At 40.8% G+C, this 19428-nt stretch overlaps 1 protein-coding gene across 1 annotated transcript in view; it reads left to right on the top strand.

Annotated features, from left to right (window-relative positions):
* GALNT16 (polypeptide N-acetylgalactosaminyltransferase 16) overlaps window positions 1–19428 on the top strand; it is a 161228-nt gene that overhangs the window by 106506 nt on the left and 35294 nt on the right. Inside the window, exons 4-9 of the mRNA XM_075843292.1 lie at window positions 2359–2426; window positions 6136–6201; window positions 8472–8593; window positions 9096–9183; window positions 15655–15739; window positions 17878–17981. Of these exons, the coding sequence (XP_075699407.1) occupies window positions 2359–2426; window positions 6136–6201; window positions 8472–8593; window positions 9096–9183; window positions 15655–15739; window positions 17878–17981 (533 nt within the window). The remainder of the gene's footprint in view (window positions 1–2358; window positions 2427–6135; window positions 6202–8471; window positions 8594–9095; window positions 9184–15654; window positions 15740–17877; window positions 17982–19428) is intronic.

Here is a 19428-nt window from a genome sequence, read left to right as displayed (position 1 = left end):
TGTACTGTGCGTACTTTGTGCATAATGTGCCTACTTTGTGTACTTTGTGCGTACTTTGTGCATAATGTGCGTACTTTGTGCATAATGTGCGTACTTTATGCACAAAGTACACACAGTACACAAAGTACCACATTATGCACAAAGTACGCACATTATGCACAAAGTACGCACATTATGCACAAAGTACGCACATTATGCACAAAGTACGCACATTATGCACAAAGTACGCACATTATGCACAAAGTACGCACATTATGCACAAAGTACGCACATTATGCACAAAGTACGCACATTATGCACAAAGTACGCACATTATGCACAAAGTACGCACATTATGCACAAAGTACGCACATTATGCACAAAGTACGCACATTATGCACAAAGTACGCACATTATGCACAAAGTACGCACATTATGCACAAAGTACGCACATTATGCACAAAGTACGCACATTATGCACAAAGTACGCACATTATGCACAAAGTACGCACATTATGCACAAAGTACGCACATTATGCACAAAGTACGCACATTATGCACAAAGTACGCACATTATGCACAAAGTACGCACATTATGCACAAAGTACGCACATTATGCACAAAGTACGCACATTATGCACAAAGTACGCACATTATGCACAAAGTACGCACATTATGCACAAAGTACGCACATTATGCACAAAGTACGCACATTATGCACAAAGTACGCACATTATGCACAAAGTACGCACATTATGCACAAAGTACGCACATTATGCACAAAGTACGCACATTATGCACAAAGTACGCACATTATGCACAAAGTAGGCACATTATGCACAAAGTAGGCACATTATGCACAAAGTAGGCACATTATGCACAAAGTAGGCACATTATGCACAAAGTAGGCACATTATGCACAAAGTAGGCACATTATGCACAAAGTAGGCACATTATGCACAAAGTAGGCACATTATGCACAAAGTAGGCACATTATGCACAAAGTAGGCACATTATGCACAAAGTAGGCACATTATGCACAAAGTAGGCACATTATGCACAAAGTAGGCACATTATGCACAAAGTAGGCACATTATGCACAAAGTAGGCACATTATGCACAAAGTAGGCACATTATGCACAAAGTAGGCACATTATGCACAAAGTAGGCACATTATGCACAAAGTAGGCACATTATGCACAAAGTAGGCACATTATGCACAAAGTAGGCACATTATGCACAAAGTAGGCACATTATGCACAAAGTAGGCACATTATGCACAAAGTAGGCACATTATGCACAAAGTAGGCACATTATGCACAAAGTAGGCACATTATGCACAAAGTAGGCACATTATGCACAAAGTAGGCACATTATGCACAAAGTAGGCACAGTGCATAATGTGCCTACTTTGTGCATAATGTGCCTACTTTGTGCATAATGTGCCTACTTTGTGCATAATGTGCCTACTTTGTGCATAATGTGCCTACTTTGTGCATAATGTGCCTACTTTGTGCATAATGTGCCTACTTTGTGCATAATGTGCCTACTTTGTGCATAATGTGCCTACTTTGTGCATAATGTGCCTACTTTGTGCATAATGTGCGTACTGTGCGTACTTTGTGTACTGTGCGTACTTTGTGTACTAGTGTTTAGGTAGTGTTAGCAATAGTTACGGCGCGGCAGGGTGGTGGTGGAGAAGGGGGGCCCAAGTTTGGGTAACAGCCCAGGGCCCATGGTCTTCTTAATCCGCCACTGTGTGTGTGTGTGTGTGTGTGTGTGTGTGTATATACTTTTTAATTCTTCAGGAGGCTTCGTAGCTGGTGCAATTGCAACAATCAATAAGAAAGTCTCCCTTAGGTCATTCACACAAACCATTCAGTTCACTTTTTTAGTATTCCACTTGAAATGCGGAAGTTTATTAAAGAGAAAAAAAAAATCTCTTGTAAACTGAGCTCCTTGAGTTGTGATATCAGGATGTTAAACGTTTGGACAATGCCTTTTATGTCCGTAAATATTCTGGGGTTTTGCTGATTGTGGGGTTTCTGCTGCTGTAAACCTTAGTGATTGGCTGTTACCACGAGTGAAACAATTTAGCAATTTCCCAAATCATTTGGCAATCCATGCATTACATGGATATGTAGGGTCCTCTAGAGTTCATTGCTGAAGCTTTCTGCAATTCAATATTTATGACTGCCAATATGGCCACCATTCACAGGGGTTACGGCCCGGCTATCCTAATCCTGCACAGGAAATCGGTTTGTGGCGATCATTTGAAAAGAGGTTGTTTTCATCAGAAAACCCCTTTAACAGTGGGCATGATGTACATTAAATATTCTGTGCATATTTCATAAAACTGTTATTTCCTTTCTCTGACAGTGTTTTAATCCGAAGCCCTCCGAATTTAATACAGGAGATTATTTTAGTGGATGACTACAGTGCTGACCGTGAGTATTTCCTTAAATTTATTTGTAACTTTTTCTACTTTGACCTTTCTTTTATGATGATGTATAGTACAGCGTGCGTGTGATCAGCTAATTCTGCCGTGTGACTACAGGAGGTGTTATTCTGTACAGCAGATGGGGACAATTTATGGGTTTTGTAGCCGAGAGTTTAAATCCTATACTGACTCCAATTGCTTAGATATCCAGGACGGTTTCCATTGTCTGTTCTGTGGTGGGAACACGTCAGATGAGGAGCACCGTCTGTTCCTGTTTGGGCATTTAGAAAACCTGTGATGTCCTTTTATAAATCTTAGGTCTATTTTAAAATTCCTGTGATCATGCTGTAAAGATGACGGGAAGCCTCAGCTCACTTACCATGGGTTATTTTATCTTCACTATCTCCTCCAGTAATCCTAGATTAGTTTTAAGAAAAAGATGGCTGCTTCTTCCAGAAATAGGGCCACTCTTGTCCATAGTCTGTTTATGGTATTACAGCTCAGACGCCTTAAAATGAACGAGGCTAAACTGCAATGCCAGACACTGCCTAGGGTGGCACTGTTTTAGAAATAAAGCAGATAAAGTGGAGATTTATCAAAACCGAAGCAAAGGAAAAGTGGAGTAGTTGCCCATGGCAACCTGTCAGTTCGCTGCTTTTATTTTCGAAGGATCCTCTGAAAAATATAATGTGGAATCTGATTGGTTGTTATGGGCAATTACTCCATTGTTCCCTTTCACTAGTTTTACTAAATCTCACCCAATGACTTTTGGGACCACAGTTTTTCTGAATCTGGCAGTGTACACATTAGATTAGAGTTGACTGAACCCACCTATTGCTGCAGGTTAAGCTGGCGATCTAACATGCCGAAACCTTTGTTCCCCCAGAGATTAGCTGCTGGCAGTGGCTTATTCCTTTTTTAAATAAACCTTCATGCCTGCCCAGTATGACTGACGTGACAACTGATTCAAAATTTATTAGACTGAAACTTGCAATGGATATGTAAACTGATACCCGCCCTCCAGTGATTTATCCAGGTCCAAATCATGTTTTATCGATATATCGAGAGAAGAATTAGACACACAGACGCTGCTGGTATGGTCAAAATACTCCTCTGAGGTTTATTGCCAAATTCTATTAAAATAATATCATTCAAAAGGGGTGTAGGCTTGAGGTTAACCAATCGGAGGCAATGTAACTATTTCAAATTCAGCCAATTACAGACATACGATACATTCCAAATGCATTATTATAATTCTTCATACATCAGGTTTGCCTCTCATTATTCTCATTATTCCAGCCCAGCTTCTTTCACTGCACAATCACACTGTAACAATGGGCTGGAACAATAAGAAGTGTATGATGCGTATTGGTCCGCGTCATACACTCCTCTGTACAACGCCCAGTTGGTAAAAAGTAAAATCACACCCAGTTGTCGATTTAGAAAGTCATTAGCATAAATCTAAAACTGCTCATAACTTGCTCAAAATTCATCGTTTTTCAAAATAAAAACCACTGTTATCTATATTACAGCGCCGATCAGATTATGTAGGAGACGAGGCAATTATAATCTGGTGACAGAGCCTCTTTAAAGAAGTTTTCCCATGATGGACATTTATGACACATCCACAGGCTTGAGAAAGACCCTTCACTCACTGCGGGTCGAAACGTTGCCTGTTTGTTGCATGATGTTTTGACAATTAAACCTTTTTGAAGATTTGGAGACGTGTGCTGTTGTCCTACTGCTATGTTGGAAATTACATTCACAGGATATGTCATAAATGTCAGAAGCGGGTCCCACTTCTGGGACCTGCACCTATCTCTAGAATGAACCCTGTTCTGGCTTTTTGTTCTCACGCTGCCTCCCGGCCACTTACTGATTCTGTGGTCGGTATTACGGAAATGGTGTCGCTCGCATACTACGCTTCCTCCGTAACTGGCATTCACTTCTATGGGAGTTACGGAAACCACGTAGCTCAGCGAGATACGCTGTCTCCGTATCTCCCGACCAGGTAATTAGTAAGTGGCCGGGAGGCAGCGTGAGCACAAGGGGACCCCGTCCTAGATATAGATAATTGTCACTCATGGGAAAACCCCTTAGTGACCAGCCTTAATCACCAAGTAGGCCTTAATGACCAAGTAATTTTTTTGAGGGGGGAATAGAAAAAAGACAACAATTCCAGCATTGTTCTATGCGTTTTAAATTTACGCCGTTTACCGCGCGGCGTAAATAACATGTTCCCTTTATAATATGTGTCGGTACGATTACGATGATACCAGATATGTACAGGTGTTTTATGTTTTACTACTTTTGCACATAAAAAACACTTGTGAACTGAAATAATTTGTTTTTGCATCGTCACGTTCTAAGCCATAACTTTTTATTTTTAATATTTTTTCCCGTCAATTTAGTCATATGCAGGCTTGTTTTTTGCGTCACGAGACGTCGTTTTCATTGTTACTTTTTTGGGGTACATGGGACTTATTGATAAACTTATATTAATTTTTTGGGGGTCAGGGAGAAAAAATAGCAATTGTTGTTTTTTACAGTGTTCACCCTGCAGTTTAAATTACATTTTAACTTTGGGTCATTACGGTCGCGGCGATGCCATATATATGTACTTTAATAACTTTTTTACACTTTGACTAAATCCACTTTTTAATGAAATGTTATTTTTATTTTTTAAACTGTAATCTTAATTTTTATTTAACATTTATTACTTTTTTTTTTTTTAGTCCCACTAGCTTTGACACATTACCATTCCTTCTGAAAATGTTATTTGCTATGGTCTGGCTTCTGACACTCATGGGAATCCACTATTCTCGCTGGGGAAACTTTGCGGCCAGCCATACAGGGGAAATGTACTGTTACACTGCAACCGACTGCTGCGGGAGTATTACATAGCGGCCATTCAAAAGAATGGACATCCATGTAAATCACAGATGGGTCGGGTCCGCCAGAGCAGGAGGAACTCTTAATCAGCGACGCTCTCTGCTCTGGCTCATAAAGGGGGTACATAAAGGAACCCCCTCAATGATGTCCATATCTCATAAGCTCTAATAGCGCATATTCCCAGGAGTTGTCATGATGTGACGACCCCCTTTAAGCATAACCTATTCACATAATTGTGCGCTATAGAAGGCTTGCACATACAAGAATACTAAGCTCTAGTTCTTGTAGTGGGCGAGCTAATGGATGCAAAGCAATTTTCTTACAGCAGTTGTTGTATCTACTATATGATCCATCTGTGGATCCCATGAATCCTGTAGATTTATAGCAAACCAGCATTATCTATTAAAACTAGGATAATGTACAAAGTGATGGGGGAATTGAGTAATTTTGGTTAAAGTTCAGCCTCAAAAAAGAAAAAAAAAGAAATCGGTGTTTGATTTAATATTAATAATATATCCTCTATTTGGTGCCCAGATCTGTTTGCAAACAACTTGCGCATTAGATGTAGCTGTAATGGAGTGTGGTTTCTGCATGAATGGGCCTGATGAGGAGAGATGAAGGCGTTCGCTCTGAAGTGGTTTCTATCGGAGCAGATGAGCATGAATGCACTTTAGCTGAGAGGATTAGTGCTGTCAGTCTGATTAATACCATAATAAGTGAAAGCAGATTCTTCCTATGGAAACACTCTTGGGAGTTTGTTTTTTTGAGATGAATCATAATTGCAATGTGCCAATTATTTTGTTTCTTGTGTTTTTTTTCTACAGCCGATGACTGCCAGCTTCTCACAAAAATACCCAAGGTTAAATGCTTGAGAAATAACCGGAGAGAAGGTGCGATATACATTATGAAGGATGATATTTTTATCAAGGTCTCAAAAATAAATTGGGAAGTTTAGCTTTAGGAATATATATATATTTTTTTCCTTTTTGAATCCTTCCAATATAAACCATTGAGCCCATTTTTCTTAAAACACAACAATTTGTCAGAGTTGGGTAGTGCTGGAATTTCCTCCATCTTTGTGTCCCATACCATAAACAAATCAAACTTTGGACAAAGCTTATTAGAGAACCACTAAAACTTATGGAACTGTCCCATCTGAATAACCACTTCTTTAAATGGGGAACCTCTAGTGATCCACTGATCGTCATGAATCTGGCAGCTGAAACCCCCAGTGATCAGCTGTTATCACTATATTTAAAGGGGGGTCTCTGGCATAGGACATTTGGACAGGGGTTGTTCTAATGGGGCAACCTCTTTAATAAAATTAGCTGCTAAAATCATTCGTATGTATGTAGATGTATTTTGAGGTTCCCAAATTTAGAGATTGGATGAAAGTAGTGATCAGGTCAGACATTGTTCTGGACTATTATAGAACTTTATAGTCCTCTTCTTCTTTGAAGCCTGAAATGGCTCTTTTTTTCTAGGGGATCAACAGATTGGATTCAACTTTGCATCAATGAGAGTTTAAGTAAAATGTCCCCTCTGTATGTTACTGGACTATAAATTCTCTGCAGATGACAGGTATTTCCTGCGGGGGCTGATTGTGGTTGTTTTCTCCGGAGAAGGTAGAGAAAGTATTACAGCCCGTCAAAAATAATGCACTGGAGCTCTATGGACCTTTAATGTGAAGTCTAGATGATCTAATCCTCTAGTGCCAGGAGCTATGGATTGATGCAGTATGAAGTGTTTAATCTGAGTATTGTCCCAAGGATTTATAGAAAAAGTGATATTTGTCCTCTCAAATAGACATAAAATGTCCCTTTCAGCAATTTGGGATTTAAGAACTAAAAATGTCAATTTTCCACAAAAAAGATAGAAGAATATATATAGGACATGCAGACATCTTCTAGGCTAGATAATATGAGCAAATAATGAATGTTTTTACTTTGTTGTCATTGCTCCAAAATCTTAAGATGATTACATTGTAATAGAATTTTTCTTTCATTAGCATTGACTCAATGTTCCGTGAAAATACATCCTCATATATTGTTCATGATGACACATACACACACACACACACACACACACATATATATATATATATATATATATATATATATATATATATATATATACATATACACTACTGCGAAATCTGCACATCTTGCCGGAGTTATACTAGGGTTAAGCTTTTGACACAGCCAAGATGCACTAAATAAAACCACTTTTTAATGAAATCACTAAAAATCAGGCTATGTTCATGAGTGGATGTGTTATGTTGGGTCTTTGCTTCAGAATGCAAAATATGCCAATATTCCCTGGCCTCATGGTCCTGTAAGTATGTGGGCAGCGTGTTAAATGGTATTTACATTGCGGGATTATGGTTTCTTAGTGGTTTTACTATGAGAGGGTAAAGGTTAAATGGATTTACTATACTAAACCATTTTTCTAAGTGGCTTTACGAAGTGACTGTCATAGAAGTCTGAGGGGTTTATTATCACCCTTGGACTATGGCTTATAATGTATGCATTCTAAAAACTTAAAATAAACCATGCCACTCATAATATTGGGACCATCTTGCACTTATGTAAATCAAATACATTTTCATTTCAAGATGCTATATATAGTACACTTTCAATCTTGATGCTTTGTAGCACTTCTTTCACATGTCTAAAAGGAATCCTTATTCTGGGATAGTGGGCAGAGAGATGTAAATGTATCCTCCTTGCCCCTAGTCGCCAACTATGCATCCAGAACCTCTGGTGTACAGCCTCCGTGTACTGCCATACAGGCTCTATCAGGTGCTGTATGTGTACAGTGCTATTCTCCTCTAGAGGGATACCTCTGTACATATGGTGCGTGATGGAGCATGCCACAATCTTCTTTTTCTTTTCTTTTTTGTCTTTTGGATTTTTTATGGAATCCGACAGATAAAAAACTTTGTATGTCTCTGTATGAAACCATATAAGCCCTGTGCAGTACAATAGTAACCCTGTTATAACTCGTACAAAACCGAGCCATAATACAGCAGTGTGCATGAGACCGAGTAGAGAGTCATTTATTCAAACTTGCATAGCGCTATTTTGGGCTTTTTAGCCTCTATTCGTGTAGGGCTAGGGTGATGAGGGCTAAAATCTTGACTTTATTTTTCGGCTTTTAGGACTGATCCGTTCTCGAGTTCGCGGAGCTGAAACAGCTGTTGCTGAAATTCTCACTTTTTTGGACAGCCACTGTGAGGTCAACAATGAATGGCTTCAGCCTCTGCTTCAGAGAGTCAAGGAGGTGAGTTTCTAGGATTTCCCGATCACCGCTAAATCATCATTAAGTCACATGTGTTTAAGTAGCAGACACTTTTGGGGCTTGTCTACACGTAATGGAATTGCTGCGTAATTTCCAACCCGGAATTGCGTACGGAAATACGCAGCAGAATACAGTAGCAGCAAAGTGGGTGAGATTTAACAAATCTCATCCACTCTGCGTAAAATTTTCGAGCAGATATTGACCTGCGGTGCGTATTTTTCGTAGCGCAGTATGTCCATTCCTGCTGCGGAAAGTGGACTGAATTGCTGCGTTTTTCAGAGGAGATGTTAAGATCTCCCAGCATTGAGTAAAACGCAGCAAATTTCTCACCATTTTCTGCAGTAAAAAACGCAGGAAATGGTGCAGGTTTTACCGCAGCAGAATTTCTGCTAGTTTCTGCAGAAATTTTCTGCAGCAATTCCGATACGTGTGAATAAGCCTTTAGCCTGAACTGCATTTATTTTTATATTTCATGTTTTGGTAGGATCACACCCGTGTTGTAAGTCCAATCATTGATGTCATTAGTTTGGATAACTTTGCGTATCTGGCGGCTTCTGCAGATCTCAGGGGTGGTGAGTAAGATTTCCATTTCTGTAATACTTTATGCCGTGATGTCTGCGTTTTAATTGCTTTGTGATCTTTTTAGTTTTCAAACAATTTATTTTTGCCTCTAACCTTTTACTTTTGGTATAACTTTCTTACTTGGGTCCCTCATATTATGCATTACTATTACTGTCTGCATAGCTATAGTGTTTAATCTATCTGCGCCTATTTCTTAGGCCATCTTCGACCACTTCACACCAGATGCAAACTTTGGGTATAGCTTTACTGATTTCACAGGACAGGATCCAGTCCCATCCTTGACAACAAATATATGCGGCTCCTGCGCTGAGCCATATTACAAACATGTACACAGCGCCTTATTGTGAAGTGTCATTTCATGCTCTATTGCTTGAGATCTTATTAAGGTCTGAGGACTAATAAGGGTTCACAAGAATCAGGTCAATTCTAAGGGTCAGTCCACACACAATTTTTGGGCGCTGATTTTGACGCTGAAACCGCATCTGAATCAGTGCCAAAAATACGTCCGAAAACACCCCCATTGATTTCAATAGGAGGCAGAGGCTTATTTTTATTTTTTTCTGGGAGGACCTTGGCCGCTCGAGGGGGGGGAAAAAAAAGCAGCATGCTTTTTCTTTGAGCAATTTCCACATCTGACCTCCCATTGAAATCCAATTGGAGGCAGAAATCCTTGCGGCGCTCGTTTCTGAGCATTTTTTGCCCGTGGTCCATGCATTCGGTTCAATGGCCGTGGGCAAAAAATGCGGAAAAAAAAGCTCCTGAAGGAATTCTGAAGCAGATTTTTTCTGCCTGCGAAAAACTGTGTGAGAACTAGGCCTTAAAGAGGCTCTGTCACCACATTATAAGTGCCCTATCAGCTACATAAGGAAATCGGCGCTATAATGTAGGTGACAGTAATGCTTTTTATTTAAACTAAACTATTTTTACCACTTTATTAGCGTTTTAGATTTATGCTAATGAGTTGCTTAATGCCCAAGTGGGCGTATTTTCACTTTGGTCAGCGTCATACACTCCCCTGTACAACGTCCACTTGGTCTAATCAGCATCATGCACTCCTCTCCATTCATTTACACAGCGCATAGGGATCCTGTTAGATCCTTATGTGCTGTCTTATACTAACACATTAACAATACTGAAGTGTTTAGACAGTGAATAGACATTCCACGGGATGTCTATTCACAATCTCTGCACTTCGTTACTGTTTCTGTGGTAGTTACAGCAGAGGACGTGTAATCTCGCAAGATCTCGCTGTAAATGACAGGTTACAACGAGATCACGCTTCCTCGGCTCTAACTACCATAGAAACAGTAACGAAGTGCAGAGATTGTGAATAGACATTCCGTGGAATGTCTATTCACTGTCTAAACACTTCAGTATTGTTAATGTGTAAGTATAAGACATCACATAGCGATCTAACATGATCCCTATGCGCTGTGTAAATGAATGGAAAGGAGTGCATGATGCTGATTGGTCAGCGTCATACACTCCTCTGTACAACACCCACTTGGTCTAAAGTGAAAATATGCCCACTTGGGCATTAAGCAACTCATTAGCATAAATCTAAAAACGCTAATAAAGTGGTAAAAATAGATCGTTTTTTTAAAAATAAAAAGCACTGCTGTCGCCTACATTATAGCGCCGATTTCCTTATGTAGGAGACAGGGCACTTATAATGTGGTGACAGACTCTTTAAGGTTTGAAACGTTTTATGTTATTCGAAAATGTAAGAAAGTGGGTTTGTAGAATATGTAATCTCTGTAATACTGCAGATTAGTGTAGGTGCAGCCAACTACATTCAGATTAGGGTTTTTACATAGAAACCACTATATCGCCTTCTATCCAAGAAATTCTTTAGACAGATTTAGGAAGGCCAACCTTCTTCCAAGGGGAAATCCTCTCAAAATGATCTTCAGCTGTGATCTTCTCACATGTATCAAAGCCATATTGGTGAATACGATTATCTCAGACCGTGACTGATATCCAGAATGCTCTAAAGAACATTGACTCCCCTTTGGCACTGTGCAGATATTTCTTAATCTGGAAATCTGACACATTCTGAACAAAGGATTACGGACCTAAATGGCAGTTTGCTTAAAATTTGTCATATTTTTAATTACAAAAACGTTTTTGATAAGAAAACAATGGAATATATTCTATAGGGTACATTGTTCGCCCACACAGCGTAAACATTGCAGAATTTCCGTCCACAACAGTTTCTCAAGAGAAATTGACGTGCTGCAGATTGAGATTCTGCACCGGAGGTCAATTTCCACATGTTTTTGTTGTTTTTTTTTGCATGTTTTTTTTCCTTTTTTTTTTTTCAGTGTGTGGATGACAAAATCCGGACGGAATTTCTGGAATGTTTATGCACATGTTGCATAATTTGGTGCAGAAAATCTGCATCAAATCTGCAGATAAAGGCTATGTTCACACGGGGTCTTTTGCCGAGTTTATTGACGCGGAAACCGCGTCGCAAAACTCGGCAGAAACTCCCCGAGAACGCCTCCCATTGATTTCAATGGGAGGCGTCGGCGTCTTTTTCCCGCGAGCAGTAAAACTGCCTCGCGGGAAAAAGAAGCGACATGCCCTATCTTCGGGCGCTTCCGCCTCCGACCTCCCATTGACTTCAATGGGAGGCAGGAGAAAGCGTGTTTTCTGCCCGCGGCGCTCAATGGCCGCGGGCGAAAAACGGCGCGATCATTGCTATTCACACGGAGTATTTTGGGGGAGGAATATCTGCCTCAAAATTCCGTTTGGAGCTTTGAGGCAGATATTCCTCCCCCAAAATACTCCGTGTGAACATAGCCAAACTCAGGAAATTCTGCAGGTAAAACTTCACTTAATAGTGAGGTTTTTTTTAATGCGTTTAGGTGCGATCTTAACATTTTGTTGTGGGAACAGATGCTGCGGATTTTGGTGCGTATTTATTTATTTATTTTTGTAATAAACTTTTTCGATACATTTCTGAGACGGAAACGCAATATAAATTGACATGTTACAGACTTTAAAATGCACACCACAGGACCATTTACATGCAGAAAAATTCTGGAACGTGGAGATGAGGTTACTTAAAATCTCATTTACTATGCTGGTACTGTATTACTGTAGGCAAATCTGCACGTAATACGCATCGTGTGCATTTGGCCTAAGAGTATGTGCACACGTAAACTGAAATTACGGAGCTGTTTTCAGGAGAAAACAGCTCCGTATTTTCAGACGTAATTGCTCGTCCTCGCATTTTGCGAGGCGTCATTCACGGCCGTAATTTAGAGCTGTTCTTCATTGAATTCAATGAAAAACGGCTCAAATTACGCCCAAAGAAGTGTCCTGCACTTCTTTGACGAGGCAGTCATTTTACACGTCGTTGTTTGACAGCTGTCAAACGATGACGCGTAAATTCCAGGTCGTCGGCACACCCATTCAAATGAATGGGCAGATGTTTGGCGACGTATTGGAGCCGTATTTTCAGGCGTAAATCGGGGCATAATACGCCTCGTTTATGCCTGAAAATAGGTCGTGTGAACCCAGCCTAAGAGAGGCAAGTTTGGTAAAAATCCTGTATCAAGTCGATTTAGCTGCTCTAATATTAGAAGCTTCACTTCCAGGACCTTTCCCACAGTCACATTTTAGCAGTTCATTGGCTTTGAGATGTGATAATCAGAAGCACTCACACTGTGATTGGTGGAGAGAGGAGGGGGTTAGCATGTTCCCGTCCTGGGGACCAGGGAAGCAAACAGCCATCAACTTCTTCAGTATGACAAACACTTAGGCCTTATTCACACGACAGTGAAAAAAAATGTCCATTTAAAACTGATCAACTGTCAGTTTTTCATGGCCATTTTGCATCAGTGTGTCTCTAAATTTTCATCCGTTTCAAGTCCATCTGTCCGTTTTTAATGGCCGTTTGACATCCATTTTGCATCAGTTTTTCATGGCCGTTAAAAAAACTGATGAATTTCATTGGTCAGGCTTTTTTTGTCCCAGCCCCCTGAAAACAACCAAGGAAGGTCACATGTTCACCTAGACACTATTTACAGCCTCCCTGTATATGATGCCACACCAGCCTCCCTGTATATGATGCCACACACCTCCCTGTATATGATGCCACACAGCCTTCTTGTATATGCCACACGCCTCCCTGTAGATGATGCCACACGCCTCCCTGTATATGATGCCACACCTGCCTCCCTGTAGATGATGCCACACCAGCCTCCCTGTACATGATGCCACACCAGCCTCCCTGTACATGATGCCACACCAGCCTCCCTGTACATGGTGCCACACCAGCCTCCCTGTACATGGTGCCACACCAGCCTCCCTGTACATGGTGCCACACCAGCCTCCCTGTACATGATGCCACACCAGCCTCCCTGTACATGATGCCACACCAGCCTCCCTGTACATGATGCCACACCAGCCTCCCTGTACATGATGCCACACCAGCCTCCCTGTACATGATGCCACACCAGCCTCCCTGTACATGATGCCACACCAGCCTCCCTGTACATGATGCCACACCAGCCTCCCTGTAGATGCCACACCAGCCTCCCTGTAGATGCCACACCAGCCTCCCTGTAGATGCCACACCAGCCTCCCTTTAGATGCCACACGCCTCCCTGTATATGATGCCACACCAGCCTCCCTGTAGATGCCACACCAGCCTCCCTGTAGATTGTGCCACATACTCACGAGAGCAGCGCCGTCTCTCCTCTTCTTCACTTGTGGTCACTCGTCTGCACGGGATCTGGCAAGGCAGCGTGACGGGGCGATGACGTCATCGAGGCGCCTTCAAACCCATGAAGACGAGTGACCACACGTGAAGAAGCGCCGCAAACGTGAGTATGCCAACGATAGCCAGCAAGGGAACTAGTAGTTCCCTTGCCAGTCTCCATGTAACAGATCCGTTTTTAACGGTTGTTACATGTATTGACAGCCGTTAAAAACGGATCCATTGACTTCTATGGGGGCCGTCAGGCCGTTAAAACGGCCAAAAATAGGACATGTCCTATTTTTTGACGGCCATTATTCACGGGTCGTTAAAAAAACGGCCGTGTGAATGCACCCATAGAACATCATTGTTCTGAAAACGGCCATGTGAAAGCCGTTAAAAGGACGGCCATCACATGGCCGTTTTTCACTGTCGTGTGAATGAGGCCTTAATGTTTTTTAGGAGGCAGAAGAAGTCTGTATAGCAAATGGTGGAAGTTTGATCAGAAAGATTTTACACATGTAGTATAGATGATGAATCAGGTTCACTGGGAAGTTTCTTATTTTTGGACGGATATACGATTTAACCAATAATGTCGTCATCCTCCAAACCACTTCTGGAAGGGAACTTGAAGTTCCTTTACTATGATTCCAATCTCCTTGTTCTCCAGCACTAGCACAAGGAGCCGTGTCTGACTTTCTTCAGATATAGCGATATCGAGATCTTTTCCTTTTTATTCTCCTACATGAACCAAGAGATACTGTTACTAAACTTCTGTACATATATACAGTAACTACTTCAAAGCTGGAAAAACTTCAGACACGGAACAATTTCAGATATCTTCTAATACATTTCGGTTTAAAATCTGATATTCTATTTTACATAACTCATTTCTATGATGTATCCAAAAACCAGGGGGTTAATCATCCAATATAGTAGGGAAAGACCTACCAAATTGTTCTTTCTTTACCCATGACACCATGACTATGCCTTCTGTCCTAAAATATGGATAAGCTTTCTTGTGTATTATTTTTTGGGGATATACTGTGTTTAGGATGTTTTGCAGTACCAGTTCATTGTTGTCCCAATCACCCTATCCTTACAGCCGACGAACGAGTGTTTTCTCATTCGTCGGCTGATCGCTGTCTTGTTTACGCAGGGAAATGATCTTAAACGAGCATTCGTACAAACGCTCGTTTGCCTTATCATTGTCCGTGTAATTGGGCCTTTAGGGTGTATTCACATGTGCATGTTTTGTTCTGGTTTTTATATTCAGGTTTTTGGAGCCAAAACCAGATGTAGATCATAAAGACAGAGAAAGTATAAAGAACAGCTACTACTTCTTATTTGAATCCTCTCCTGATTTTGGCTTGAAAAACCGAAATTTTAAAACCTAACGCCTCATGCACACGACCGTGTGGCGGCCGAGTACCGTGAGCGATCCAATGAAAGATAGAACATGTCATATCTTTCCTCGGATCGGAGACTCGGATCATTTTTCACGGACCTGATTCATCCGCTAAAGTGAATGGGTCCATGAAGACTATCGGGTGCCACTCGGATGCCGTCAAAAACGGCCTGAGGGGCACAACGGTCGTGTGCATGAGGGGTAAGCAAATTCTAAACAAAAATTTCAAGTGTGAATACACCCTTAAAATACCAAAACCAAACTTTCTTCTCAAATCAGTACAATTTTATGTAGCAAACACACACATATAACAGTCTTGTTATGTTTGTCATATTATTTTGTTAGGTTTTGACTGGAGTCTTCACTTTAAGTGGGAACAGATTCCCATAGAACAAAAGATGTCCCGCACAGACCCAACCTCCTCAATAAGGTGAGCTTGGCTTCCTTTTTTAATATATTTAAAGGTTGATTTATGAAATCTGTTGGTATTTTCTTCTTTATTTTTATAGCTTTTTTTTTTCTACCTCTTTTTGGATGCTTTAATTGAGCTATCTAAATAATTTATGTTTAAAAGCAGCTCTGTCACATCTCCTATGCTTTACTCTCTGAGAGTAACCGGATAAGAGGGGGAGATGCTGAGCTTGGGGTTATATAGTTTTCTATGATTTGATTGTTTTTATGTGAAAAGCTGTTTAAATGGTGTCCACACTAATAGAGGAAGCCTGTGTCCTGCTTCCCCCGCCCACATACAGTGATGGACAGCTCTTTATGTATACAAGCTGTCAATCACTCAGTGTAGGTGGCGGGAACCTGGACTCACAGGTTTTCCCTTGCGGCATTTAAAGAGGACTTATCCCCTCTCCTGACATGTCTGGTTTAGTAAATAATTGTACACTCCTCAACATTCAAATTACAGCACCAAGAAGGGAAAGCCGTAAGGTTATTCAAATCGAGGAAGTAGCCGGTGTCGCCAAGATCTGCAAATGATCAAATTTTAAAGCACCTAGCTCCAATCTGTGGCATGTGGGAGAGGCATAAAAGCAAGATTGAGAGCAAAGTTTATTTTGCAGACTACGCATTTCAGGACCAAACTAGTCCCTTTGTCAAGTCAATAACAATGACCTTTATTGACCGGATGAAGAGACCAGTTCGGTCCTGAAACGCCGAGTCTGCAAAATAAATGATCTTATGACAATCTACATCTAATCCATACCTACCGCTCAGGTGCCATGACCAAAACACCATGTATTTTTCTCTTATTCTCCGATTCAAAAGGGAATGTCACACCGGTCGTACTCCCTGGATTATGGTGTGGGGTGGCATAATGTACAGTAGCCGGTCTGCCTCTAAATCCTCATTTCGGGTACACTAACACCTCGGCTTTACATTGATTTGGTCGTGGAACCAGTGGTACGACCGTTTCTCCAAAGTGTCCCAGAAGCTGTTTTTAAACAGGACAACGCCAGGCCACATGTTGTTCATGCTACTGTGAGCAGCCTATGTGGCTTAAACGTGCTTCCATGTCCTGCAACGTCTATGGACTTGTTTCGCATCGTGCACGTCCTTGGTTGGCAATTGCAAAGTGAGCTTCCAGCAGCCAATCTTGATGATTTGTGTGCCCAAGTGCATGCAGCGTAGCATAACAATCCTGAGGCAACCGTAACCTCATTGATGGCATCCCAATGTGTTTAAGTTGGTGTATTTCTGGAATGTTTTGTTTCCACATTTTTATAATTTTCATATAATTTAACATCGATCATCTATCGATCCTGTGATTTCCACAATCCCAAAACTTTTCCTTTTTGGTTTTGCAATTTCGATGTTGAGTGTATTTCCCATAATATAACAATACTGGAACATATTTTCTTAGAGGTACGGTACAAAGCGGAGTTCTGTTATTCCTTCTAGAATTGTATGATTAAATTGACAAGTGGGTGTTAGCATTCCCCTTGTCAATTTTTTGAATACATTTCTAGGAGGAATAACCAAGGAATGGCACAACAGAGTTCTAAGAAAATATGGTCCAGAATTTTTATTTCATGGGAATACAGATATTTACTAAAACCGATATGTCAGGAGAGGTGACCGGTCCTTTTCAAAAAGCTTTTTACATGAAATTATTATATATCCTTGAGCTCTGCATCTCTGCCTCTGTTCTAGACTGTCCTTATTGTGCAGCATAGAAGACATTACCGATCCATTTTATAGAATAACGTCATCCCTCAACCAAAATTCTACCTGCGAACAAGTACACCATGATGTGAGAAACTATTTATAGTAAAATACGCATATTTTTTTTAAAATAACTGACTTTTTTATATGTAAGCCCAAAAGATTTGTTTTATGTTTCTTTAGGTTTGTTACAATTCATTCATTTCTGTATGATCATCATGACAATTGCTCAGGGTAAAGGAACGATACATAATAAAAGTAGCATTTATATAGTTTTTAATGTGCAATGATGGTCCAGCTGTCATTGGTATATAACTTTATTAGTACAAAAAGTGTCGGGTGCCTCTTGTTAATGAAAGTTGGTTGTCTTTGCCTTTTTGGTTATTTTACTTTTAGAACTCCTGTGATTGCTGGTGGTATATTTGTGATTGACAAGTCCTGGTTCAACCAGCTGGGAAAGTATGATACTCAGATGGACATCTGGGGAGGAGAGAACTTCGGTAGGTCTTTTTTTTTTCCCCTCCATTTTCCTTTTAATATGTATTTAGCTGTGAACAAAGAGGGAAGAAATTCTACAGAAGGGACGGTGGCAGTAGGTGTGAAGTTGCTTGGCAGCGTAAGCGAGTTTGTGCAGCTGGGTATTTGTTCTAGAGAGCCACTGTAGTGTAGGCGTAAAAGTATCATTGCTAAAAGCTATGTAATAGTGTGTCATAAGCAATTTTATTTTTATTGTGAGAAGTTTTGTTACACGAAAAGACCAAGCAAGCGACATTTTTTGAGCTCTACAGGACGATTCATTTTCAGCAGAGACTAATAAGTCATTTTGCTTTGCGAAAAAAGGTGATCCTACGTCCCACAAAATGCCCCAATAAGGAAATTTAATACACCCGTGACAACTTTCCTTAAAGGGGTTTTCTAAAGTTATTGAAATCATTCCAATAATCTTCGCACTCTAAATTCTCAAACTTTCATATATATGTTGTGTTGCAAATTCATTCCCCGAGCGGAGACCTTGGGGTCCTCAATATATGGAGGTGTGTTTGTGTAAAGATTTAGATCTATATACCATACTATAAATGTGCTTGGACGTGCTGCACACGTGCTGCACTGTAACCAGAACAGTCATAGATCAGCTAGATGTGTGTGCTCGGTTCCCTTAGTCACATAGACATTCACAACAAATCTCTCATGTCTATGGGAAAATGTAACGGTTTTGTTATTTGTAATGCATCATTAAAGGGAATGTGTCGCTAGAATTTTATTTATTTTTTCTTTTAGTTAAACGGTTAGTATATAAATGATTACACATTGTTTTAATTTTTTCACAAGTCAGGAAATATTATAAATTAGATTCTAATTTATAACATTTCCATGTGCTGGTCACTAGAGGGAGCAATTCCCAAAATTGCAGCATTGGCATGTGGTAAAGCAACCTCATTGCTTTATGCTGCAAAATTGGAGAAGACACACTCGCTCTAGTGTCCTCACACAATCCCCCCTCCTTTATCCTGGCTAGTGCTAGGAGAAAGGAGGGGGTTGAATGTTCAAACCTCCTACACTGTGTGCCGCCATTTTTTGAGCGAATGCACAGTGTAAGAGGATTGGATACAGTGGTAATCACACCGTATTGCTCCTGCCGCTGCCGCTCCTAGTCCTTGCGTCTGACTATATGGCCAAAAGCCGCGACAGGAAGTAGTCTTCTTACTGTTCAGGCGCGGCTTCCGGTCCACATGAAAATGGCGCCGGATGTCGCTCTGCCGAAGACCTTCCTTTTGGTCTGTGTGGGAGCGGCACATGCACCGTTCCCACACAGACGGTCATACACTATAGTGAATGGAACGGCTCCCATTCTCTATGGGGATGTATGTGCCGTATTCCATCTCTGTATGTGTCGTTAATCAACACATACAGAGATGAAAAAAAAATGGCAGCCCCCATAGAGAAGTA

Source organism: Rhinoderma darwinii, chromosome 12 (genome assembly GCF_050947455.1).
Source record: "Rhinoderma darwinii isolate aRhiDar2 chromosome 12, aRhiDar2.hap1, whole genome shotgun sequence".
NCBI lineage: Eukaryota > Metazoa > Chordata > Amphibia > Anura > Rhinodermatidae > Rhinoderma > Rhinoderma darwinii.
This window is presented reverse-complemented; position numbering and strand designations above follow the sequence as displayed.